The sequence below is a fragment of the Arachis stenosperma genome, chromosome 9 (assembly GCF_014773155.1).
Source record: "Arachis stenosperma cultivar V10309 chromosome 9, arast.V10309.gnm1.PFL2, whole genome shotgun sequence".
Classification (NCBI taxonomy): domain Eukaryota; kingdom Viridiplantae; phylum Streptophyta; class Magnoliopsida; order Fabales; family Fabaceae; genus Arachis; species Arachis stenosperma.
Window position 1 is genome coordinate 9,976,567 of NC_080385.1, and position 24,054 is coordinate 10,000,620.

At 33.8% G+C, this 24,054-nt stretch overlaps 2 protein-coding genes across 5 annotated transcripts; both read left to right on the forward strand.

Annotated features, from left to right (window-relative positions):
• Positions 1 to 1,336: 1,336 nt before the first annotated feature.
• Positions 1,337 to 18,050, forward strand: LOC130948637 (LEAF RUST 10 DISEASE-RESISTANCE LOCUS RECEPTOR-LIKE PROTEIN KINASE-like 1.2). 4 transcript variants are annotated; one of them, XM_057877463.1, is made up of 4 exons: positions 1,337 to 2,133; positions 16,376 to 16,414; positions 16,528 to 16,785; positions 16,883 to 18,050. In XM_057877463.1, the coding sequence occupies exons 1-4, from the start codon at positions 1,392 to 1,394 to the stop codon at positions 17,812 to 17,814; spliced, it is 1,971 nt and encodes a 656-aa protein (XP_057733446.1). In that variant the 5' UTR covers positions 1,337 to 1,391; the 3' UTR covers positions 17,815 to 18,050. The 4 variants fall into 4 exon arrangements, with proteins under 4 accessions (XP_057733446.1, XP_057733443.1, XP_057733444.1 ...); XM_057877460.1 differs by lacking the exon at positions 1,337 to 2,133 and adding an exon at positions 9,532 to 10,425; XM_057877461.1 differs by lacking the exon at positions 1,337 to 2,133 and adding an exon at positions 12,793 to 13,900.
• Positions 18,051 to 22,513: 4,463 nt separating this feature from the next.
• On the forward strand, positions 22,514 to 22,989 carry LOC130948644 (LEAF RUST 10 DISEASE-RESISTANCE LOCUS RECEPTOR-LIKE PROTEIN KINASE-like 2.4). Its single transcript, XM_057877472.1, has one exon. It carries the CDS (start codon positions 22,546 to 22,548, stop codon positions 22,939 to 22,941), a length of 396 nt encoding a protein of 131 aa, XP_057733455.1. The 5' UTR covers positions 22,514 to 22,545; the 3' UTR covers positions 22,942 to 22,989.
• Positions 22,990 to 24,054: the final 1,065 nt, after the last annotated feature.

The window sequence follows — 24,054 nt, forward strand, 5'->3', positions numbered from 1 at the left end:
ACACAAATAATTTTATTTTTTCATTTTATTTTATTTTTATTTTATTTTATTTTCTACCTTCAAACAAAGTGTAAATGCATAGCGAAATGGTATTAAGCCAGCTAATAGGATAAAGATCAGAAAACCAAAAATTGCTTTAAGATTGAGAAGGATGATTCATTATTCATTTGCCCATAGATTTGTGTTATGGTGTTACAATACCACCAACCACAAGTTGCACCATCTTTATCTTTTATTTACACTGTCCTGTCCCTTTATATTATTATATATCTACGGCGTACTGTCTCCACTCCTCTGCCCACATCCTCTCAATACATTTTACTTCCACTTGATTATATTTAACGAAGATGGTTGGCCCTTGTCGCGAATTTTATATTCAAAGGAACGTGGCTGGCACACGCCTTTCAATTTAATATATCTTGACAATAATGTTTTGTGATCATACTCACATTCAAGAATTCTCTAAAACCGATGTAACTTTAATTTAGTAGAATAATGATGACTATATGTATCCACACCTAACATTGTGTTCCTATCGAAATAACACATATATATGTGATTTTTAGTGCCATTAAAGTTGCTCATGAAACAAAATATTACAAAATGTGAATATCAAAATGTTGACACTTTGAATTAAAGGCTTTATCTACCAATCTTGTCAAATTCTCATATTTATTATTCAATAAGAATGTGAGTGGCGAACGTAGGATTAGTGTCCATACTTAAACCATTCTAGTGCTTATTAGTTAACTTGTTAGCCACGCATCTCCACCATCATGAAACCCAATTTAATAAACAATTTTTAGTTTGACGTACATTCATTCAGTCACCTCTTTTTCTTTTCTTTACATTATAGGGATCAATTGGAGACCTATATGAACCTTCATGCTCATAGAAACTCAATTAAAGTACCAAGTTGTAATATTACACTATTGCTATGAAGATTGTCAATTTTATAAGATGTTTAATGATATTTAAGATATAAATATAATATTAGAAAATTCTTTTATGAATGAAGTTAAACGAGAAATGGAGAATCAGTACTATAACTAAATTTTTGAATAGAATATGTTTTGTATAAGATATCTTTATTTTTTAAATATTTTATATTAAATTATTTAATTATTTTTTTATATAAAGACATTTTAAAGTAAATTAAATGAAGTTGCCGCGTATTTTCACATATTCCTTTTCCACTCCTCCATTGTCTAATTAAGTAAAAAAATAAATAACTTTCAAACCCCAGAAAATTTCTCTTTGACTACCGAATCCCATAGTAGAAAACTAGCACCTATATATATAACATAATCAAGTATGACCTCACACATAAATTAAAATCAATAAATAACACAAATATCAACTCTGAAGTTTCCATCTACACAGTCATCACCATGTCAAAAGCTTTCTACTTGTTATGTGCATTATTCTCCACCATATTCGTGACATATTATGCTGATTCATTACCAATTTGTGCTTCTCCTGGTTGTGGTAATGAAGTTCCCATTAAGTACCCTTTCTGGAAACGTTCCGGCACCACCGTCGGAGAAGTTTGCGGTTATCCGGAGTTTGGTCTTGAATGTTCAAAAAAAGGCTACCCTATCCTCCAACTGAAAACTGACACATACTATGTTACAGACATAAACTATGTGAATCATTCAATCACACTTGTTGACATTGATGTGATGAATGATACATGTCCAAGGGCAAAGAACAACGTTTCCATAGGGAACATACCTTTGTCTTTCAGTAATTTGGATATGAACATCACTTTCTACTTCAATTGCAGTTCTCAGCCTTCAGTGGTTGGTGCCGTGCCTATCAAGTGTTTGATAAATGGTCAGGGGAAGAAGTCTTATGTGTTTGAGGTTGGAACGGATATTGGGCAAAGGACTTGGACTAACTCTTGTGATGCTGAGGTTATGGTGGCAGTGAAGCATGATCAGATTGAAAGTGGTGATTTGATCAATGGGTTTGGTGCAGCTATGAGCAAAGGGTTTGTTCTTGATTGGAACAGAGCTGTGGATTGTGCTGAGTGCGAGCTTTCTGATGGGTATTGTGCATATAATGGAACTGCTAGGCAAACCTTGTGCATATGCAAAGATGGCAGAATTGTTGCCAAAAGTTGCAAAAAAGGTACACTCTTTAGCCTTGAAACTTGTTGGAAAATCTTATATATATTAGTTTTTGTTTAGCTTCGCATGATTTATCATGGTTCAATCTTACATTAAGTGCATGTCACAGGTTAAAAGTTATAACTATTAGCTAAAAAATACCAACTTTTATTGCTCAAAACTATTTGATAATTACCAAATGTCATTATTAGATTTAAAATCTTACTATAGCTGGACTTTTCCAAAACAAGGTGTACCCAAGGTCAACAGTGATATGTTGAATTGTTGTTAATTTGTTAGAACTTGCATATAAGATTATAATCTTATACTAGTAATAGTAGATTAAATGTAATGCTTGATCGTATGATGCGGTTCATTTGGATGCTTTTATTTGATTAATCTTTGCTTGTATCAAGTGCTGGTTATTGGCTGCTGAATTCTGAATTCTGATTTTTCTCAATGTCATTGGAATACTAGTCGCCAACATATTTGTGTCAAAATATTGACAAAAATTGTCAGATCTTTAGTGATATTTGGTAGATAAACATTGGACTTCACTAGGAAAAACGTTTACGTAATTGCATATTATATATTAAAATTATTACCCTACTCGGCTAGTCCTCACAATATCTTAATAAATTAAATATCAAACATTATCGAATGCTTCACATGACTATATGATAGGCTCAGCAGATGACAAGGCCTAAATTATAATGGACAATGATTTGGGCCCAAATGAATAGCTTACGAACCCAATTTTAACGTTGAAACTTACACACACAAAAAAACCCATTGAAATTCATGACAAAAAAAAAAAAAAAAACGAACTTTGGTTGGTCTAGTAATTAGTTCATTAGTTGCTAAGCAAGTGTCGAGGGGTTTGCGTGCTGCCTAGTACAAGCAGCAACCCATTGGCCAACGACAAACCATTAAATGAAGCTTTGATCCGCAACAAATTAGTCCTTGTCCTGCCGAACTGAGAGATACCGTGAGCAACAAAAAAAAAAATATAAATTATTCTATCCAATCTGCTTTCTTCATTACATAAACCACACAGATATACAACTGATATCCTCACACAGTATCAAAATTTTCCTATTAATTATAAACTAAACAACAAAAATCCTCCTAAATTATATAGAAATTGATACTATCTATGTTTACTTATATTTTCAAATCATAACTTAGCTATTGATTGATATTTTCTATATTTGGCTAAGCTTCCCGTTATTTTCTATATTTGGCTAAGCTTTCCGTTATTACCCTCCTCAAGTTGGAGTATGTAAGTCGTGAATGCCCAACTTGACCAAGACTATTGTAAACTTGTGGGGACTGAGAGTTTTAGTGAAGATGTCAGCCAATTAAACTTGTGTTGTGACATATGATAAAAGAAGATGTTGCTGCACAATTTCATCCGGAACAAGGTGACAGTCGACCTCAATGTGTTTTGTGCGTTCATGAAAAACTAGTTTTTAGCGATGTGCAGGGCCGTTTGACTATGGCTGTATAAGCGAATGGGGAAGGATGAGGTATGAATAAATTAGAAAGAAGATCCTTAATCCACTTCAATTTGCGTGTCACCTTAGCCATTGAGCGATACTCAGCTTTAGCAGAGGAGATAGAGACCGTATGTTGTTTTTGAATTTTCCATGAAATAGGATAGTTGCTAACTTGAACAAACCACCCTGTGAGAGACTTGCGAGTTAGAGGACAACTCGTCAAATCGGAGTCACACCACCCATACAGGTGTAAATCATTGTCATGTGGCAGCAGAATACCTTGGTCAGGATGACCCTTTAGATAATGAACAACTCTCAAAGCAGCTTGTCAATGTTCTATGCGAGGAGTTTGTATAAATTGAGATAAAATATTCACACTATAAGCTAAATCCGTTCTAGTAAAACATAAATCAATCAACCTTTCAACAAGTCAGCAATAGGTACTAGGATCAAAAGTTACAGGACCAGCAGCTGATACCAACCAATGATTTTCCTCACATGGTGTAGAGGCTGGCTTAGCACCTAACATCCCCACTTCAGTGATGATGTCCAAAGCATATTTTCTCTGACACAAAAAAATGCTAGTGGGAGACCGAGCAACCTCAACCCCCAAGAAATACTTTAGCCTGCCGAGATCTTTAACGTGGAAGCACTGGTGCAAATTGTTAGTGTTGCAAGTGTGAGGAGTGTCGAAATTAGTCCCACATCAAAGAAAACAAGGAAGAGTGAGGAGTTTATAAGATGAGAGACCCATTAACTTGACACCTTAAGGTTTTGAGTTGGATGTGGTGTCTTCTCATCTTATGTTCTCTTGCTTGATTCCTCCCCGAAGTCTCTCCGGTGGTAGAGAGCTCCCCACGGTTGGCCCAACACAAATATTGTTTAAAATTTTAAATTATAACACCATTATTTCCTGCAATTACAAGGTCATCAACATACACTAGCACAACCAGTTGTACCTCAGAGAGACAAAGACTAAATAGGGAGTAATACTTTTGAGATTGATGAAAACCATATCGAATAAGAGCAGAAGATAGTTTGCAAACCAACAGTGAGGAGCTTGCTTTAGCCCATACAAAGATTTTTGGAGCTTACAGACGACACCTTGTTGAGACACTTGAAAACCAGGGGAAAGCTTCATACAAACATCATCATCAAGGTCTCCATGTAGAAAAGCATTGTGGACATCCATCTGGTATAGTTTCCAGTTCTGAGCTAATGCTACTGTAAGAGTCTTTCGAATAGTGACCATTTTCGCAACCGAAGAGAAAGTTTCATTGTAATCCAATCCTTCTACCTGATGATTTTCCAAAATGACTAGTCTTGCTTTGAACCGTTCGATTGTCCTATTAGCATTATATTTTATTTTGTATATTCAAGTGCCTCCTTTCCTAGAGGGAGAGCAGTAAGCGTCCATGTATTATTGATTTCAAGAGCATGAATTTCGCGAGACATAGCTTCTCGTCATCGGTCATCTCTCACTGCTTGAGAGAAAAATAGAGCCTCCTATTCTGTTTGGAGAGCAGCAAGGAAAATATGGTGTTGTGATGAAAAAGAATTGCAATTGACAAAATTTTGTATAGGATAGGACACCTGAGAATTCTGATGGAGAGGGATACTGGACCCCCATTTGGATCGTGGCAATGATGACAAAATCGCGAAGATGAACAGAGGGTGTCTTCACACGGTGGTTGCGACCGAGTGAAGCTTCCACTATTGGCGGCAAATCAGTGGACGACGCATCCACAGATGGTGGTTCGGCGAATGGTGTTGAGTTATCTGAGTTATCCGGTCTTGGGTCCAAGGCAGTGGCGGCATGGTTGTCAGTTTCAGCCTCGAGTGCGTGACCCCCTGGTCGTTGGTAGAGTCAATGATTGTGTGAGACTCCCCACACATTCATTTTGGTTAGACAATTGGGGTACAGGTGTTGAAACTGACTGTGGCTCATGGAAAGTGTCTTCTTCAAATATTTCTTCAATCATAGGGGTCCGCATAAGTGCTGTTCTAGGAGCGTTGGTTTAGGCTTGTTTAAAGAGAAATATATGCTCAACGAAATGAACATCACATGACAAAAAAAATAATTTCTTTTCCAAGTTAATCAATTTCCATCTTTTTTATCCAAATGGATACCTGACAAACACACCTTGTCGGCTTCGACTTTTAATTTTGTCATTTTATTGGTTCTGATTGTAAGCGTAGCAGAGGGAGCCAAAGATTTTCAAATGCTCATAGCTTGGAGCTTTTCCATGAAATATTTCATAGAGATTTTTTCCTGCAATATTTTTTATGGCGTTCGATTAATTAATTACCTGGCCGTCAACACACATTCCCCCTAAAATTGAATAGGAAGATGGGCTTGAAAACATAAAGACTGGGCAATATTCAGGATATGCTGATGTTTACATTCCACTCTTCTATTTTGTTATGGGGTGCTAACACAAGAAGTTTGGTGAACAATTATTATTGAAGAAAATATTGTTTTAAACACATAAATTCTATGCCATTGTCAGATCGCACCATTTTAACAGGCTTGTTGTACTGCCGATCAACCAAGGAAAATTTTTTTTTTCAAAGTGACTAAAACTTTTATCTTTTCTTTCAACAAATATATCTAGACCGCACATGAACAATCATCCACAATAGTTAAGAAATATGATGCTCCACATGAAAAAGGGGTTCTATAAGGTTCCCATAGGTTATAATGAATTAAATAAAAATATTTGGTACATAATACTCGCTCAAAGGAAATTTGTTTCTTGTTTGTTTGGATTTTTTACAAATTTCATAAATTTTATTCACCTCATTGCTGGTACATTTCTCACTTAAAACAGGAAGCATTTCCACAATTTTAAAAAATGGATGTCCTAATCTCTTATGCCAAATATCAAATTGATTCTCTATTTTGATATGATAAGCTTGAGCCTTGTGTGTCACAATACCAATAAAGTCCATCTTTCCGTTCACCCGCTCCAATCAACATCTTGGAAGTGCGGTCCTACATAACACAAACTTTGTCAGTGAAATTCACAACACAATTTTTTTCATCTATTAATTGAGGGACTGAGATCAAATTGCATTTCAATTCGGGCACATGAAGAACATTTTTCAACTCAAATCCTCCATCAAGGATCACTGTTCCTTGCTTGCATGCTACCACTTGTTCACCATCAGGTAATCCCATTGGGCACCCTCGTATAATTTTCCTTTCCCACAAATTTTTCAAGGTTCCAGTCATGTGGTTGGATGCACCACTATTAACGATCCACAAATCAAACATTCTCTTACCGGTCATTTTCTCAAAATCATCAGGCTTTTGCTTGCCAATCATATCTAGTATCACCTTCCGCTATTCATTAGGTAAACCTGCCTTCTCAAGTTTATTCGTGTCTGCATCATTGGCCTGACTTCCACTAGCATGCATCACATTTGCACGTGCTTGAGCTCCACGATTTCGGGTCCTTTGATGCCATGAACTTTTGCCACTACTCCTTCCTTTATTTTTGGGTTGGTTGTACCACCATTCCGGATATTCTACAATTTGAAAGCATTTTTTACACATCATGGCCATTCTTTCCACATTTCAAGCAAGTCACTGTCTTTTTTTCATAGCATCCACGTCCTCTCGCCTTGCTTCCTGTTTGTATTGCAAGTCCCACAACTATCCCTCTTTCTTCTGTTGACTTCGTGATTGTTCTCACTCTCTCCTCCTGAATTAGCATCGCGTTGACATGACTCAATGAGGGCAAGGGATCTGTTGCAAAAATATTTGACCTAACCGTGCCATATTTGTTGCATCATCCATTCCCATCACCAGTTGACGAACCTTTTCTTCCTCTCTTCATTTCTCAAGTTGACTCCCAATTCCGCACTTGCAACTGTCACAGGTACAAGTGGGCATTTGTTCACAATTTGCTAGTTCATCCCATAGGACATTTAATTTTCCAAAATAGGTTGTCATGTTTATACCCTCCTGCTTGCATATTGATAAATTCGCCTTTAGTTGCTGAATTCGCGGGCCATTCACCACAGAAAACTGTTCCTTGATGTCTTCCCATAGCTCATGCGTGGTTTTTGCATATACCACAATCGATCGCAGGCTTGGTTTGATTGTGTTCAAAATCCAAGATACGATCATGGACTGCACCGTCCACCAGTCCTCTAGTTTGGCCACATATTCCTTTGGTTGGGGGTGTGTCCCATGATAAATCCCAATTTTCTCCGAGCACGAAAAGAGATTTTCACAGCTCGGCCCATTCATATAATTTTCTCCACACAGTTGTACTTGCGTGATTATGTTGCAGGGGTTGTCGCTCGCACTGAGATCATATGGCGAGTAAGTCTTCTTGGTCCCTCCTTCTGGGATTTTTGGTTTTTCTCCAATGTTCTTCTCTGGTTCTATAGCTGCTGCCATGGTTTTACAAGCTGCCCTTTGTTCTTTTTTTTTGTCGCTCTCTGATACCATAATAAAAATTGTTTTGTCCAATTTGCTTTTTTCATTTCATAAACCACACACATATACAACTGATATCCTCACAGAGCAGCAAAACTTTCCTAAAATATCGAGATTAATTATAAAATAAACAACCAAAATCCTCCTAAATTATATAAAAATTGATACTATCTATATTTACTTATATTTCTAAATTACAACTCAGCTATTGATTGATATTTTCTATATTTGGTTAAACTTTCTATTATTTTTTATATTTGGCTAAGTTTTCCGTTATTAAAAAAAGAATGTGACAAATTAAAAAATATTCTATGTCCAAAAAATATAAACAAATAGAAATATTCCACTTTTTATCTTATGAAGTGATTGCTTTTTCTATATTCTTTTTGGCTTTTAGTCAGAAGTCTAACCACGAAATAAAAATTAAAAAAAAAGGATAGACAACCAGATGTTTGGTGAATGAGAACTACTGAATGAATTATTTAGTCTAAGGATGTTATTTATTTCTCTAACATATGGGTGAGTATAGAGTGGATACACATGATGCTATTATTAAAATCCACTCCAACTTTGCATCAGCATTTGTTATCATACATCTTAATTAAAATCACTTGGTTTAGCATTAATGTTAGTAATTAACTTATTGCTTTGTTATACATGTAGTAAGAGTGATTTCTTTAAGAAATGGAAAGATTAAATATGAACTCGGTAGGTACTAGGTAGTGTTTTGGCACCTAATTAGTGTATTTAGGACTTAGGAGTAGTGAGCTAGCAGTTTTGGAAAATGGTATTTTTTTACCACCCAATACAGCACGGTCTCCGTTGTTTTTTATGATGGTCAATCCAAAACTTGCTAATATTTTTTTACAGCTGAATTCTAATTCTAGCTTCGGAGCTTCACTCCATTGAATGCACTTAACATTTATGTCCCCTTTCCCTTGCATCTTTTATTAACCATAATGGATAGATGTCATTTAATAGAAGTGGAAAATGCTAGTGAAACTGAAAGATCACTTGTGCTACAAAAGCATCACATCATTTGAATAAATGTTATCCGATATGCACTTGCTTGCTAAAGCCAAAAAACCAATTAAGCTCCTTTTAATGTCCATCCAAATTGTCAACGCTAGATTTAAGACGCCACCAAACTTGGTAAACCTCATTTGCTTTCTAGTTTCATTATTTATGTGGGGAATCTTGCAATTGTACACATGGTTAAGATAGAGAAAATTAAAATTTTACGGGAATGAAAAAGTAAATTAAATACATAAAATATAAAATCGTAACAAGAATTAAATTGTAACATGGTCTGTTCTAATATAAATTTTGTAAAAGCGGTTCTAAAATCATAATATCTAAAAAAGTTAAGAGTAAAATTAACATGGTACTAATCATTTGCCAGCTTAACAAGGTCTTAAACAGTAATAACATATACTATAAGTATTAGACTCTCCCATAGTCAAGTTTGGTCATTCAAAATCATTCAAGAAAATGGCTCGTCCTCTTCTTCTTCCTCCACTTCCACCTTCTTTCGTCAAGGCCTTTGTTTTCTTTTCATCACTCTTGTTGCCAACATATAGTGCCGGTGATGTTAAAGGTTACACAGATTGTGCACCTTTTACCTGTGGCACCTTCAAGAACATTAGTTACCCATTTTGGAATAGCAACCAACCTGATTACTGTGGCCATCCTACGTTCAAGCTTGATTGCCAACAGGACCAAGTGACTATAAACATCAAAGCACAGAAGTTTGATGTCATCGACATCGATCAAAATAGTCAAAGTTTGAAGATTGCCAGGTTTGATTTGTACAATGATCCTTGTTCCAGGGACAATACCAATGTGAGTTTGGATAACGATTTCTTCAAATTCACTTCCAACGATGGCAACATAACTCTGGTATATGACTGTGATCCTCCTTCATATTGGTCTGATATAAGCTTTAAATATTTTGGGATGTTTAATTGCTCCATATATGGTGGTGATCCTAGTGCTGCATACTTAGTTCTGATGGAAAATCTGGGTGTTATTTTTGATATGGGGTGTAAATTTATCATTGTTCCTGCCCTAGCGAAGGATATACTAAGTTTCAATAACTATGCGTTAAATAATGGTTTTGAGGTTGGATGGAGTGGAGTGAATGAAACCCTATGTGATAGTTGCAAACAATCTGGTGGGAGGTGTGGACACAATGCATCTTTAAATGAATTCATTTGCTTCTGTCGAAATAATCAGCAACCATATGGTGAGATTTGCAGCAATAGTAGTCTGTCTCAATCACCAACCTTATCAGCACCAATACCATCAGAGCCATTGTCATCACCTTATCGAGGTCCACTAAATTATCAAGATCATAGTGATAAGGGTATGTGTTCTTCCTACTTTTATTTTTTATTAGGTTTGTCCTATTGAATTTTATGAAGAATCTTATGATTGCCCGTCCCACCACATTAGCTTGCAACACAACTGCAATTGTGACTGCAATCACATTTTAAAGCTTTTAGTTTAATCTTTGAGTAGCCAAATTTCATAACACTCCGGTAGGATAGGTAGAGCTCCATTTCTTAGACATGGAATTGTTTGGTTTGAGTGTTCAAAGGTACTCTTCTTTGATCATGTTCATGTTGTGCTGTTGATATATGATCTTACTATTAAGGACGCATAATAATGAGATCATGTATTTGAATTTTCTAACTTACATATAGGGTTAATGAATTTGGGTCTGTTAGCAGATATTGACTTTTGAAGATGAAGTAGTAATAATGAGCACAAACTTTTAAAAGCCTTAATACAACATGGTAATAGTATGTGTCGATGTGTCACTTTGTTGATTGCATGTTAAAACTTTGGATTTCATTTGAAGATGACAGATACCAAACTAATCAAATTATTTTTTTATTATAATGTTCAAGTTTATTTTTTAATTTTTAATACAAAAACATATAATAAACAAAAGAAACTTATACAGGTATTATATTGGCCCCAACAACTAATAACATTGTGTTGCCTGTTTAGTTTGGATGATGCAGTACTGCAGCTTCTAGGAAGAAAATTTAAAACACAGGATATATCATATTAGTTCTCAAATTGACATCTTATTGGACCTTCTATTTATTAGAAATGGAACTTAGGAATTTCCATAACCTATAGGTTGACTCTCCAATCTTCATATTATTTTGTATTTATTTTGGCTTATTTTGAAGATGCTCTGGCCTGCAATAAATTAAATGGCATTCATTGTCAACACTTGTAGGAAATAAATTCTTCCTTTGCTCAGTTTGCTTGTATTGTTGCAAAACATACATATGAATGTCCTGTTCTTGGTCATAGGCCTATCATTTTCTATTGCCCCAGTAAGATTTTAAGATTACAAATTTTTTAAGATTCTATCCCATTCTCACCTCAATACCAAACTCAGCCAAAAATTTCTACCCTGTTCCCACCTGTTAATTAAACAAATTACAACATTTAGAATGGGATTAGTTCTGAAAACTTAAATCTTTAGCCACTGCCACCTACTTATTTCTTCTGTAATTTAAAGTGCATGAATGATTGGTTTGGTACATCTGAATTTAGAAATCTATGGTAGAGGTCAAAATGTTATTGTCTATTTGCTAAATTTAAGTTAATGATATGATAATAAGTTATTAGCTACAGTTTGTTCTATTTCGGCTGATGCAAAATAGATAACTAGTTTATGTTATGTTAATGCATTCAACTTTAAGCCATTATTAAATAGCAAGATGATGCTGATGAAGTACCTACGGCAAAATATAAATTAAAATTGTATGATCTATGCCATTTCTCGATTTGCTGTCATTTTAGTCATACTAGACTTCTTTAATGAAGTTGACTCTTAACAGTTCCCTTGGTACTCAACATCTGATAATTCATTTAGATGAACCAAATCACAATTACACCTCTAGTTGTGATGATTACCTTGATAGAGATCAATCATCAAAGTCAAGGTTAGGGTAAATTATGTGTTCCCTGCCTTGCATGGATTTGTTTATTTCTCAGTTAACTGTCTCAACTTCCTACTTTCTATCTCAGATCCAAGCTACTTTAATATTGACATACTTTGTTAAATGTAGCTATGCGTCTGAAGTGAACTTTCTGAAAGAGATAGTTAAATAATCCATTCTATTAATAAATTCATTTCGAAAACAAATTTTAATTAGCAAGTTGATGTTGATATGCACCTATGGCCAAATGAAAATTGTAATTAAGCATGAAACATGTCATTGCTGCATAAGCTGTGTCATTTTGGTCATCATAGAATTTTAAGATGGTGAAGACTTGGTCCAGAGATGTAAAAGCTAAATGAATAAAGGTAGGTAGGAAGAAAAATGTGAGAAACACGCGTCTTGTTTTCTTTTGTTTGGTTATGTCATATATGTGTTCTTTTCCATTACTAAAGAAAAAGGAATATAAACAATCACAAGGGAAATGATGAGGAAAAGCTATTAAAGTAGTACTAGCACTGAACATAAAAGGAAAATAGTAGTTCAGCTCACAATTTTAAATATTAAACATTATATTTGTTATCATTGATTTTGTTAGCGCAGCAGTATGAAAAGCATATCACGACTTCGTAGTTATTTTATTGCGAAAAATGAAGTAATAAAGAAAAAAACTTGAAAACGAGTGAAGAAAGACATGGGAAAGTGGGTGGTAGTTTCGGGGTTGACTGAGTCTGCCTAATTGGTCGTTAAACCATGCAGCCCATTTTGTTTGTGGATGACTCATGACTTAAAGTATAGTAGTTTTCCATGGGCGTGGTCAACACTCAACACCTCCCTCAACTGGAAAATGAAAAATGAGAGAGAGTGATGGGAACCGTGGCCATTATTTCCTAAGAACTTCACACCATCAGACTAGTAAGTGGTCTTCCTAATGCTTCCTGCGTACACAGTACTGTGCAAATAGATAAATAAAAGTGTTGTAAGGTGTATCGAGTTTTTGAAGAATGGATTGGCACGTCCATAGCGAACTCCCCATGGTGCTTGCATCCATAGGGACCGTCATCTCTTTGTTGCTGACAGCCGCTTTGCCACCATCCCTCTCCCAATCACCACCTTCCAATCACTCCCTCTGTAAGCATCCATATGAGTGTGGCGAATACAAATTATACTACCCTTTCTGGGGGGAAGACAGACCAGTCCAGTGTGGCGGCGACAAAAAACTCGAGCTTTCATGCGGGACGGAGAGGGGTGAATACGGCGGGGAGATCGATTACGCTTATATTGAAACGGACTCACAACGTTTCAAAGTGGTGGGAAATGATGACCCCCTAAATACTACTTTTACATTGGTGCCCTTGCCAGTCGCTGACGGAGAACATGATGTTTGCTCTATGAATTTCAATTATGCTCTGAATTACCTTCCATTCACCTATAACCAAACAGTGCACAACATCACCATAGTCTATGATTGCACCTACTCTCGGGATTATCAAAGCCTAGGGTGCGGGGGTAGTGGTGGTGTTGTGTATTATAATGGTACGGAAAAAGAGGTGCTGGCAAGTCATCAAGAGCTTAAGGATTGCCATCATCGTATCCAAGTGGCCGCTGAGGCTGTTGAGTTGAACGGGGTCGGAGTTCATGATGCTTTTCCTCTGTATTTTGGTAAAGGTGTGTCGGTGAACTACACTTATTCTCAAGATTGTAAGAGATGCGTGGAGAGTAAAGGAAGTTGCGGGAGCAACTATACGAATGCATTTACCTGCTATTGCCCTGATGGATCTAATGCCCTCCCATGTTCTCATCCTGTTCCTCCTCCTCATCCTCCTCCGGTCCCTGCTCCTGGTCCTCGTCCCGATTATCGTTCTCAAGAAAAGAGTATGTGTTTACTGTCCCCACATATCTTTCTGATACGATTTCCTACATTAATCATGAACTTTCATCCTTCATTTTACTGTCCCCTCATCCCCCATATATTTTTTTTTTAAATTGTTCTTACGATTTAGATGTAGTTGAAGTTTCGCACATATTTATCTTGGGAAAGAAATAAACTGGTAGAGGCTTATCTTATCTGGTTAACGACATGATAAAAAAAATCTCATAAGTGTGTGCAACTGTGCATCATAGATCAAGATTTTACACTGAACTAGTCAAAGAGATAAAATAGTAGGAATACAGGGAAATTATTTTTCTAGTTCTGGCGAATGCTACATCTTTCGAGGGTTATATTAGTGATTTCACATGTCAACGGATTTGTCTCCCTGGGTTTTGCATATGCATGAAAGTGCAGCAGCAATTCCTATTATTTATTTGTTTATTTATTTATTGATTTATTTTTTAAATTATGAGGTTAGAATTAGATAGTGCGCTAAGTCTTTATTTTCATTCTGGTCCAACGCGTCTTTCACAATCATAGACTTCATTTTCTGCTTTCTTCTGTACATGACATGTTTTTCTTTCTCCACTTTCCCTTTCAAAGTCCTCACATACATGTATTCTCTTACTAAGAATTTCTAAAAACACTACTATCTAAATTTTAACTGCAGCATCCTTGGATGCCAACATTACTGGGAATGACCATATTCTCATTCTCACCATTAGTATTTGTTTTGTGTCTAAATTATATTAAAAAATTTAATAAAGAACAAGGAGTCTTCATACTTCTTTTTCAAGCTACTTCACCTACTTTCCATTATGAACATTCAACTTTTGACATTGTTATTATGATTAAACAAATTTAATACTACAAAAACACCCCACCCCCAACAAAATTCACAAAACTGCTAATTACTAAGTTTATGAAAACAAATATTGGTAGTTGGGCCTACTTCTCCATCTTTATAAATGTGAATGGGTAATTCTCTGGTGGATTGTTTTCAAACACCAATCATGACCCCCACTATAAAATAATAGCATATAAAGAGTTTTCCACAATAGCTGCCAACTCCGTTGAATTTCTTCTCTAAATGCTTACTTCAGAGTTCAGACCCCATCCGAATTCTTTTCTCCTATGTTCTTCTCTGCACTCCTTCCAAATCTCAAGCAACAAATGATCCTTCGAATCTCCATCCATTACAATGGACCTCAACTATACATTATAATCACCATTATCTTCTTGTTCTCCCTGGCTACCACTGTGGTATCTGTTAATCCAAAATTTGTGGCCTGCACACCTAGAAGCTGTGGAAATGGTCTAAACATTAAGTATCCATTCTGGATCCCTTACGAACAGGATTCATTTTGCGGCTATCCTCACTTTGAGATCACCTGCAAGAACAAGAATCCAATTCTCAAAGCATCCAATTATGACTTGCTAGTGAAAGATATCAATTACACCAACTCTTCATTTACTGCTGCTAACCTTGCTGCCTATGAGGAAAAGTGTCCTGCTCCCATGAACAATTACAGTTTTGATAAGTTACCATTTACTTATAGTTCTGAGAACAATAATCTCACTTTCTTCTATAACTGTACCACGAAACCAATAGATTACCCCATATATGAAGTAGATTGTGCTGAAAATGCTTCTCATTCTTCATTTGCGGTTTTCCATAAGGAGGTGCTGGAGCGCAAAAACTACTCCATGAATGAGTGTCAATTTGTGATTAATGTGCCACTGAACATGAATGCTGCTGTTAATTTCAGTAGCTTATTGCAAATGAATTACACTGAAATTTTGAAGATGGGATTTCTTTTAAACTGGACTGCACCCAGTTGCCAATACTGTGAGAAGAGTGGTGGACGGTGTGGATTTGACGGTGATCAGTTCCTCTGCTTCTGCAAGGATAAGTCTTACCTGAAAAGTTGTGGTGATGGTAATTTATGACATATTAGGAAATATTCTGATCATATTTGTGTACTTTAATTAGCAAGTTTTTTTTTTTTTTTTTTGCACCTTCTTCATGTGCACATTCTTGTGGTTGAATTTGAAGAAAATATAAGAGTGTGGAACAAGATGTATGGCTGAATAGCTTATGTTCTCTGGTTACCTAGCAGCACACTATATAGTCATTAGGGAATTGATACATAGCTATTTCCTAAGACTATGGTTCAATGACAAATATCATATGGTACAACTCAAAAACCACATAAGTTATATTCTTTATCAACTTGTTTGATATTATAGTGCAGTATACGGTTATTTTCTCTTCCCATTTACTCCCTTCAGGGTGTCATGCAACTTTTGGTGCATTAAGTCAAAATCATTGATGCTTTCTTTCTTCATGTAACATTTGGTCAAAGCACACACTCAAACATTAATTATTATGTTCTCTGGCTTTACCTTAAACAGTTAAACTCGAATAAAGATTGGTCAAGAGTGCTATAACTCATCTTTGTTTTCACTGTTAACAGATGCAGAAAGTCGCCGGAAATGGATAGTCGTTGTTATAGGTATTACATCCAGCCTCCTGTGATATTTTCTTGGGCTATTTTTGTTGTATATGTTCATTGGAGAATATATATGAAAAACAATATTAGCTGAAAGTTTATGTGCATCTTTTCAGTTGCTGCTGCTGTGGTTGGATTGTTTGGCCTTGCCATGGCCCTTCTTTTCTATCAAAGGCGAAAAAAGACCAGTTATGGAATGTCTTATACACAGCCGCGGAGCTTGTCTTCTGATCCATCATCTTGGAAAGATACTGAGAAGGGAAGTCAATACTTTGGAGCGCACCTCTTTACCTATACTGAACTTGAAGAGGCTACTAACTTCTTCGACCCATCCAGAGAACTAGGAGATGGAGGTTTCGGGACAGTGTATTATGGTAAATTTCAAGCATCATTTGCTGTATCTATTGACATATATGTGTATCTTCCATGATTACTGACAAAGATACCTGTCTTCTGATGTTTCTGGTGTAGGACAACTACCAGATGGACGTTGCATCGCAGTGAAGCGGTTGTATGAGAACAATTACAGGAGAGTAGAACAATTCATGAATGAAATTGAGATCCTGACTCGCTTACGCCACAAAAACCTTGTCTCACTGTTTGGATGCACTTCTCGCCACAGCCGTGAACTTCTGCTTGTGTATGAGTACATTGCAAATGGAACTGTTGCTGATCATCTTCATGGAAATCGAGCCAAAGCTGGTACACTCCCCTGGCATATTAGGATGAACATTGCCCTGGAGACTGCAACTGCATTGGCATATCTTCATGATTCCGAAATCATCCATAGAGATGTCAAAACCAATAATATTCTTCTTGACAGCAACTTTGTTGTGAAAGTCGCAGATTTTGGACTTTCGCGCCTTTTTCCAAACAATGTCACCCATGTTTCAACCGTTCCACAAGGGACCCCTGGTTATGTGGATCCAGAGTACCATGAATGCTACCAGCTTACTGTCAAAAGTGATGTTTATAGCTTTGGAGTTGTGTTGGTTGAGCTGATATCATCCTTGCCGGCTGTTGATATCACAAGGCATCGGCACGAAATCAATTTGTCCACCATGGCCATTAACAAGATTCAGAATCAGGCACTTCATGAGCTAGTGGACAAAAATCTTGGGTTTGATTCAGATTTGAAGGTAAGGAAGATGATAAATGCAGTAGCCGAGTTAGCATTTCAGTGCTTGCAGAGTTCCAAAGATATGAGACCTTCAATGCAAGAAGTAGTGGATACTCTCAAGGATATACAGAGTGATGGCGAGTACAAAGGCCAAAGCCATGCTGAAGTCATGGATATCTCATCAACAGCAGATGATGCTGTATTGCTGAAGGATGATCCGCCTCCACCGTCGCCGGCTTCAACTGTAGGGAGCAAATCTACAACACCAAATGCTAGTGGATAAGTGATCCTTCTTTCACATTTCAGAAAATAGCAGAGAGCGCATCAAATAGGTAGCATCCACCCAGTTAAAGCCTGGGTGCTATCATTAGTAATGTAGATGACTTTAAGATTGAGATGTACATAGATGCTGATAAAGCTGCGTTGGTTATGAGAGTTTATCTGTTTAATAATTATATTAATATTATTGTTATATTTTTCTTGTGATATCAAGTTTAAATAAGATGCATTTTTAATTCATTTTTCCATTTTAATAATTATCTTTTTGGTAACATTAGGAATTGATTTTGAGTTCTATCCCAAGCCTCTGGTATATGCAAATATGCAATTGGATATTCCAAGTGGTTGTCATATAACTCGGTTACTTTCTGTTTTCTACACGTAATTATGCATGTACACTTGGTAAATTAGCACTTCAAGTAAATATATATCAAAATTTTCATAAATATACTATATAACAGCATAACAAAATAGATTAAGTCCACGATCCGCGCATCGTGCGGGCTTCACCCTAGTTCAGATAATATTACAATAGCTAATTATAGTGTGACACCTAAGCAAGTTGCAACATATCAGAAGAACAAAGTACAATTTCTTTCATCTTTCTAACTCTTGGTTAACCCTTAGAATATGGTTTATTATCATTATTATAATAAACTGTGAATGGCTTAACAAACTCATTTCTTCGTTCATTCAATTCCCTTGGCCAAAGTTTTATTCATCTCAGTCATTATAATCATAGAGCTCAAATTCTTTACCGAGATTTGACGGATTCCTTATTAACTAGTCATTAATTCTACAAGTATTTAAATCATACCCAATATCCATTCAACTAGCACCATAGGGTATTAGGTGTCCAGAATCAAAGTATAATAAATACATTGTTAATTACTATGACAGTCGCAGGTCAAAAGTCTTGAGAATATCCTATTGACAATTATGCGGTAATTATAACCATTAGGAATTCTCAGAGTGAGTCAGTTCAATGGTCATATCTCTATATACACCATCTATATATATAATTTAATAAACAAGATCTATTAATCTTCATCTAATGAAGACCATTATATATATATATATATATATATATATATATATATATATATATATATATATATTGATCTTTTCGGATTATTAATGTCCTTTTTAATAATCCTATGATCAAGAACAATTTAGATTAAATTATAAAAGATTTATCTCTCAATATTATAATCACTATCACAATAATAAATCTCTAAATTTAATCAAGGAAGTTATTATATTAACATTTTAATATAATAACAATAACAAATTATTTGACACGTGATTGATTGGATTGTAGTTATACTACTTATTCCCAATAATCTCCCACTTGCACGAGAGTCAATCATGATAGATTGGATCTTGGGCATACTATTATCACAATAATCTCCCACTTGCACTAGAGCCAATCAATCATGTGTATAATTTTTCAATGCAGATTTGTGTTTATCAAAACTCTTTTGACCTTAAACACCTTTTGTAAAATACACCTAGTACATAATAAATATCACGTTTTCTCAAAACATGAAATCTCCCACTACAATAATGCATAATTTTATTTTAATGACAATCCTTATTGAACATGATTATAAAAAATCTAAGTAGCCATTATATCTATCTTTATAGAATTGTATCATTATACAAATAGGCTACTTTTTCAAAAAAGTTAGTTTGACTATCAAACTTTTTATACTTTCAGAAGAAAGTATATCTTCTATTGAGTGGTATACAATTCTAATAAAAGTAGTTGTATTCCCACTCTTTCTTTAAGATGGAATCCCTTTTCTAAAAAAAAGAGTTTAACCTCTTATTACAAACACTTTGTCATAAGAAGAGTGATAAAAATAATCTCATTATTTCATTAGGATAACCAATAAATTTCATTCATGGGACCTAATATCAATTATATTGTTGTGTAATCTCTTAACACATAAAACATCTTCAAATTCTAATGTTCTTGAGTTTCAGCTTATGCCTTTTCTATATCTCATATGAGTAAAAAAATTGATTTAGTGAAAAATTTGTTAATTTAGCAACATTTCTAAAATGTAGTCCAAATATTTAACAAATAATGATACTCAACTAAATCAAATTTCATTTTTTTAAACATGATAGGGTACATAGAGTACTAATATTTGTGCATTGAGAGAATCTCATTCAATTAGATAATTAGAGATTTTACTTTAAACTTTTATAATAAAAATACTCAATATCTTTATTATTGGTCAAATCAATCTTTAAGAACAATTTTGATTCACATCCTCAATGCTCATATTGAGTTTTTCCAAAAAGACCACAAACTTTAATCATATTAAGGCCTATTATAAATTGTTTGTAACAAAATAAATCTCCAAAAAATGCTTGCAAGAACAATTCTCGTAAAAGTCATTTGCATAATGGCATTATAACTTCTAAAGTTGTTTAATTCAAAATATATTGTCCAATACTCCCACTAGTTTAAATAAAAATCTTTGATAGTCATATTATCTTACTTTGGACATCATACATCTTCTCAAGATGTTTAATAATAACTAGTAGGCTGTCTTTGAAATTGGAACTCATAGTTGTCAAAACAACTCATGTTGCAGTAAAGCAATATTCCAAATTCTTCACAACTTCTAATCATTCCATAACCAAATTTATTGGAAAATATTATTTTAAGAGGATTGTCATCTCAATGATAACCTTTTGAAAAAAATAATTCTAAATTGTAGCCAGTACATTACTTTCAAATATGTCATACAAAATGGACATATTTAAAAATTTAAAACATAAAAATAAACAAGAAATCTATATTTCTGGCAAAATTATTTAGAATCACGAATGAGTATCTTGATTGTCAAATTGTTACTCATACCTATTCCAAATAAATATGATTAAATTGTATCACATACAACTATAATCCCAAATAATTATCTGGTTGTCAGACAATTATTTAACTAAATTATATTTTATATTCCTAGGTTGTCTAGGTTCAAGTATAAAATTAATTCTCCTTATATACCATCATATGCATAAATAAATTCTATCTTTAAATACAAGTTTCTTGGTTGTTAGATTGCTCCTTGTAAACAAGAGATAAATTTATTTTTGACAAACTCCTAACTTTTAGGATTTATTTCAATTTTTAGAGAATTTCTACCAATATTCATGGATTAAGTTTTATACTCCCAGGTTATCTAAGTAAAAATATAAAATTAAATCTTTATTACATCAAATGTATACACTGATTATTATCTTGAAAATAAAATTCTTGGTTGTCAGGCCGCTCTTTATAATAAAAAACATTAAAAAAATTAATTTCTAAAACTATATTGTTCAAAACACATCAATCAAATTAAAATTTGATTTTTCATATACTAACATTTAACCTTAAAAAATTTGACCTTTATATATACACTTATATATATATATATATATATATATATATATATATATATATATATATATATATATATATATATATATATATGAAACAAATAAAAATATTTTGCATCTTATTCCTTTTATTGTGATAAACATCACAATAAAATTTAATAAATAAATAAAATCAAATAAAATATTTGATTATAAATATAACTTTTATATTAAAAGAATGATAATTTAATCCCAATTACATAATTAAAATAAATTAACTATTAATTTATTAGAAAATTATCTTAATGGAAATAAATACATCACATGTTTAAAAAAATAATTTGAATTAATCCTATTAATTCACACACTTTAAGAAAATAAGAATAAAAATTTAAACACAAAAAACCAAAGCTCTGATACCACTGAAGAATTACCATATGTTCATAACACGCAATGTAAGTAAAGAAGGTAATTCTAAAGACCTATTTTTGTATTTAAATTTTATTCAACTAATAATATTTAATATATAGATCAGGTCTAGATATCTTTGGACACTTTAGTAAAATTTTATTCTTCGATTGTACGAAGACTTTATGCGTATCCACACCGAGACCAACATTTGCTGTCAACTCCTTGACCAATGGACATCTTATCTAAATTGAGAAACATCTTGCAACTCTTTGCACGCCACAAAATTCTTTTTCGAGAATCAGGCTCACATACGTTTATGTGTGTAGAGGTAAAGGAATAAAACTCTTGTTATTCTCATCTCCGTCACATTTCTCTACTCTTGGCATACATATATATAGTATGAGATTTGTTATTGATTTTAAATTTGAATCTCCATTCAAATTTAAATCATATCTTAAAATTTTAAATCTGAATCCTTTAAATTTATGAATCATATCATAACTTAATTTAAAACAGAATCAGTTAGGATCTCATCTAAATTTAGAATTCAAATTTAGAAATAGAAATATATATAATTTAATAAATGAGATTTATTAATCTTCATCCAATGAAGACATTATATATATATTGATCTTTTCGGATTATTAATGTTCTTTTTAATAATCCTATGACCGAGAATAATTTAGATTAAATTATAAAAGATTTATCTCTCAATATTATAATCACTATCACAACCACAAATCTCTAAATTTAATCAAGGATATTATTATATTAATATTTTAATATAATAACAATAACAAATTATTTGACACGTGATTTATTGGATTGTGGTCATACTACTTATTTTCGACACGAAACTAGAGGAACAATAGGGTACATAGCTCCAGAAGTGTGTAATAGATATCTTGGTAGAGTTTCACATAAATCTGATGTTTATAGCTATGGAATGATGCTTCTAGAAATGGTAGGAATGAAGGAGAACATCCTTGCAAAGACAAGTCACACAAGCGAGATGTACTTCCCTGATTGGATATACAAAAGGCTTGATCAAGGAACTCAACTGGGACCTGATGATGATGGGGAAGTGGCCATAGAGGAAAATGATGTTGTTAAGAAAATGACAATCGTGGGTTTATGGTGCATTCAACCAATTCCAAATGACAGACCAACAATGAGTAGAGTTGTAGAAATGTTGGAAGGCAGCATGAATTCCCTGGAAATGCCACCAAGACCTGTCCTGTCTTCAACAAGAGTGGTAGTAGAATCTTCTTCTAATGTTGTGTCGTTGGTGGAATCTTCTTCTGTTGTATCAGTTGTAGAATCTTCTACTAATGTAACTTAGATGCATTACATTGTACTCCCTCTATTGTCTATGTGTACCAAGCACACATTGCTACTTGAATGTTTTCACTGAAAAAAAAAACTGTTAGCTAATGAAAGACAAAAATCAGCAGCAGGAAAGTTACCAAGCAACGGTTGTGCTTTTGCCTCTTACCATTAATTGTTGTCATCTTTTTTACTTTCTCATGTTTCAGTGAAGCCTCTTCGTCAAGCTTCGATCTTACGTTCGGTTCTTGATGAATCCCGGCATAGGCTCCTAAAACTTGACTCCTAAGAATATAAAGTGTTGCAATAGAAGGTGCTCAAGGATATGTTGCAAATTGAAACAAAGAATTGCCATTTAATTGGACAAAACTAATCAACTAAAGAGATGTTAAAAAGAAAATGCCCCAACTAGCTATGCATATTAATTCTATCAAATTTCTTTCCTACTTTTTCTTTTAATTTTTTAATTATACTGGAATGCCTGTTGTTTCATTATGGGTGTTAAGTGGAAATTAATTTAGTTAGAGATTATTTGGCTTCTATGGAAGCTGTTAAGACTTCTCTAGTTTTTCATTTGATAACAATGTTCTGAGATTTGAAACTTTCTGATATTGGGAAGCTCATTGACAATAACTACACCCTCGCGATGCGTAGATAATTTGAATTTTTTTATAGTAGTTTTTTTAATTAGATTTTATAATATTATTTAAATAAAATAATATATGTTTATACGAAAAAATTAATTGAATAATTACAATAAATAATGCATTATAATTTTTTTTATTTAATCATGCATGAATATATTTAAAATTGTCAAAGATTATAATATCTCAAATAGTAAATAATTACAATATTTTAATTACAGAAATTGTGTTCAAATTATATCAATTAGCTACTTAAATTAACATGATATAATGATAAAAAATGATAAAATTAACAATACATCTATAGATTACCTTAGACTCTATTTGAATATGTGATAAATAGAGAGTAATACGGGAGACATGGATTTGTATAGCGTTATAACTTTTAATTGAGTAGTATTACTGTCTTTTATATTTTTATTTCAATTATGCTACATAACTAATAAAAAAATCAGATAACACTAACTAATAATTCAAAAAAGTCT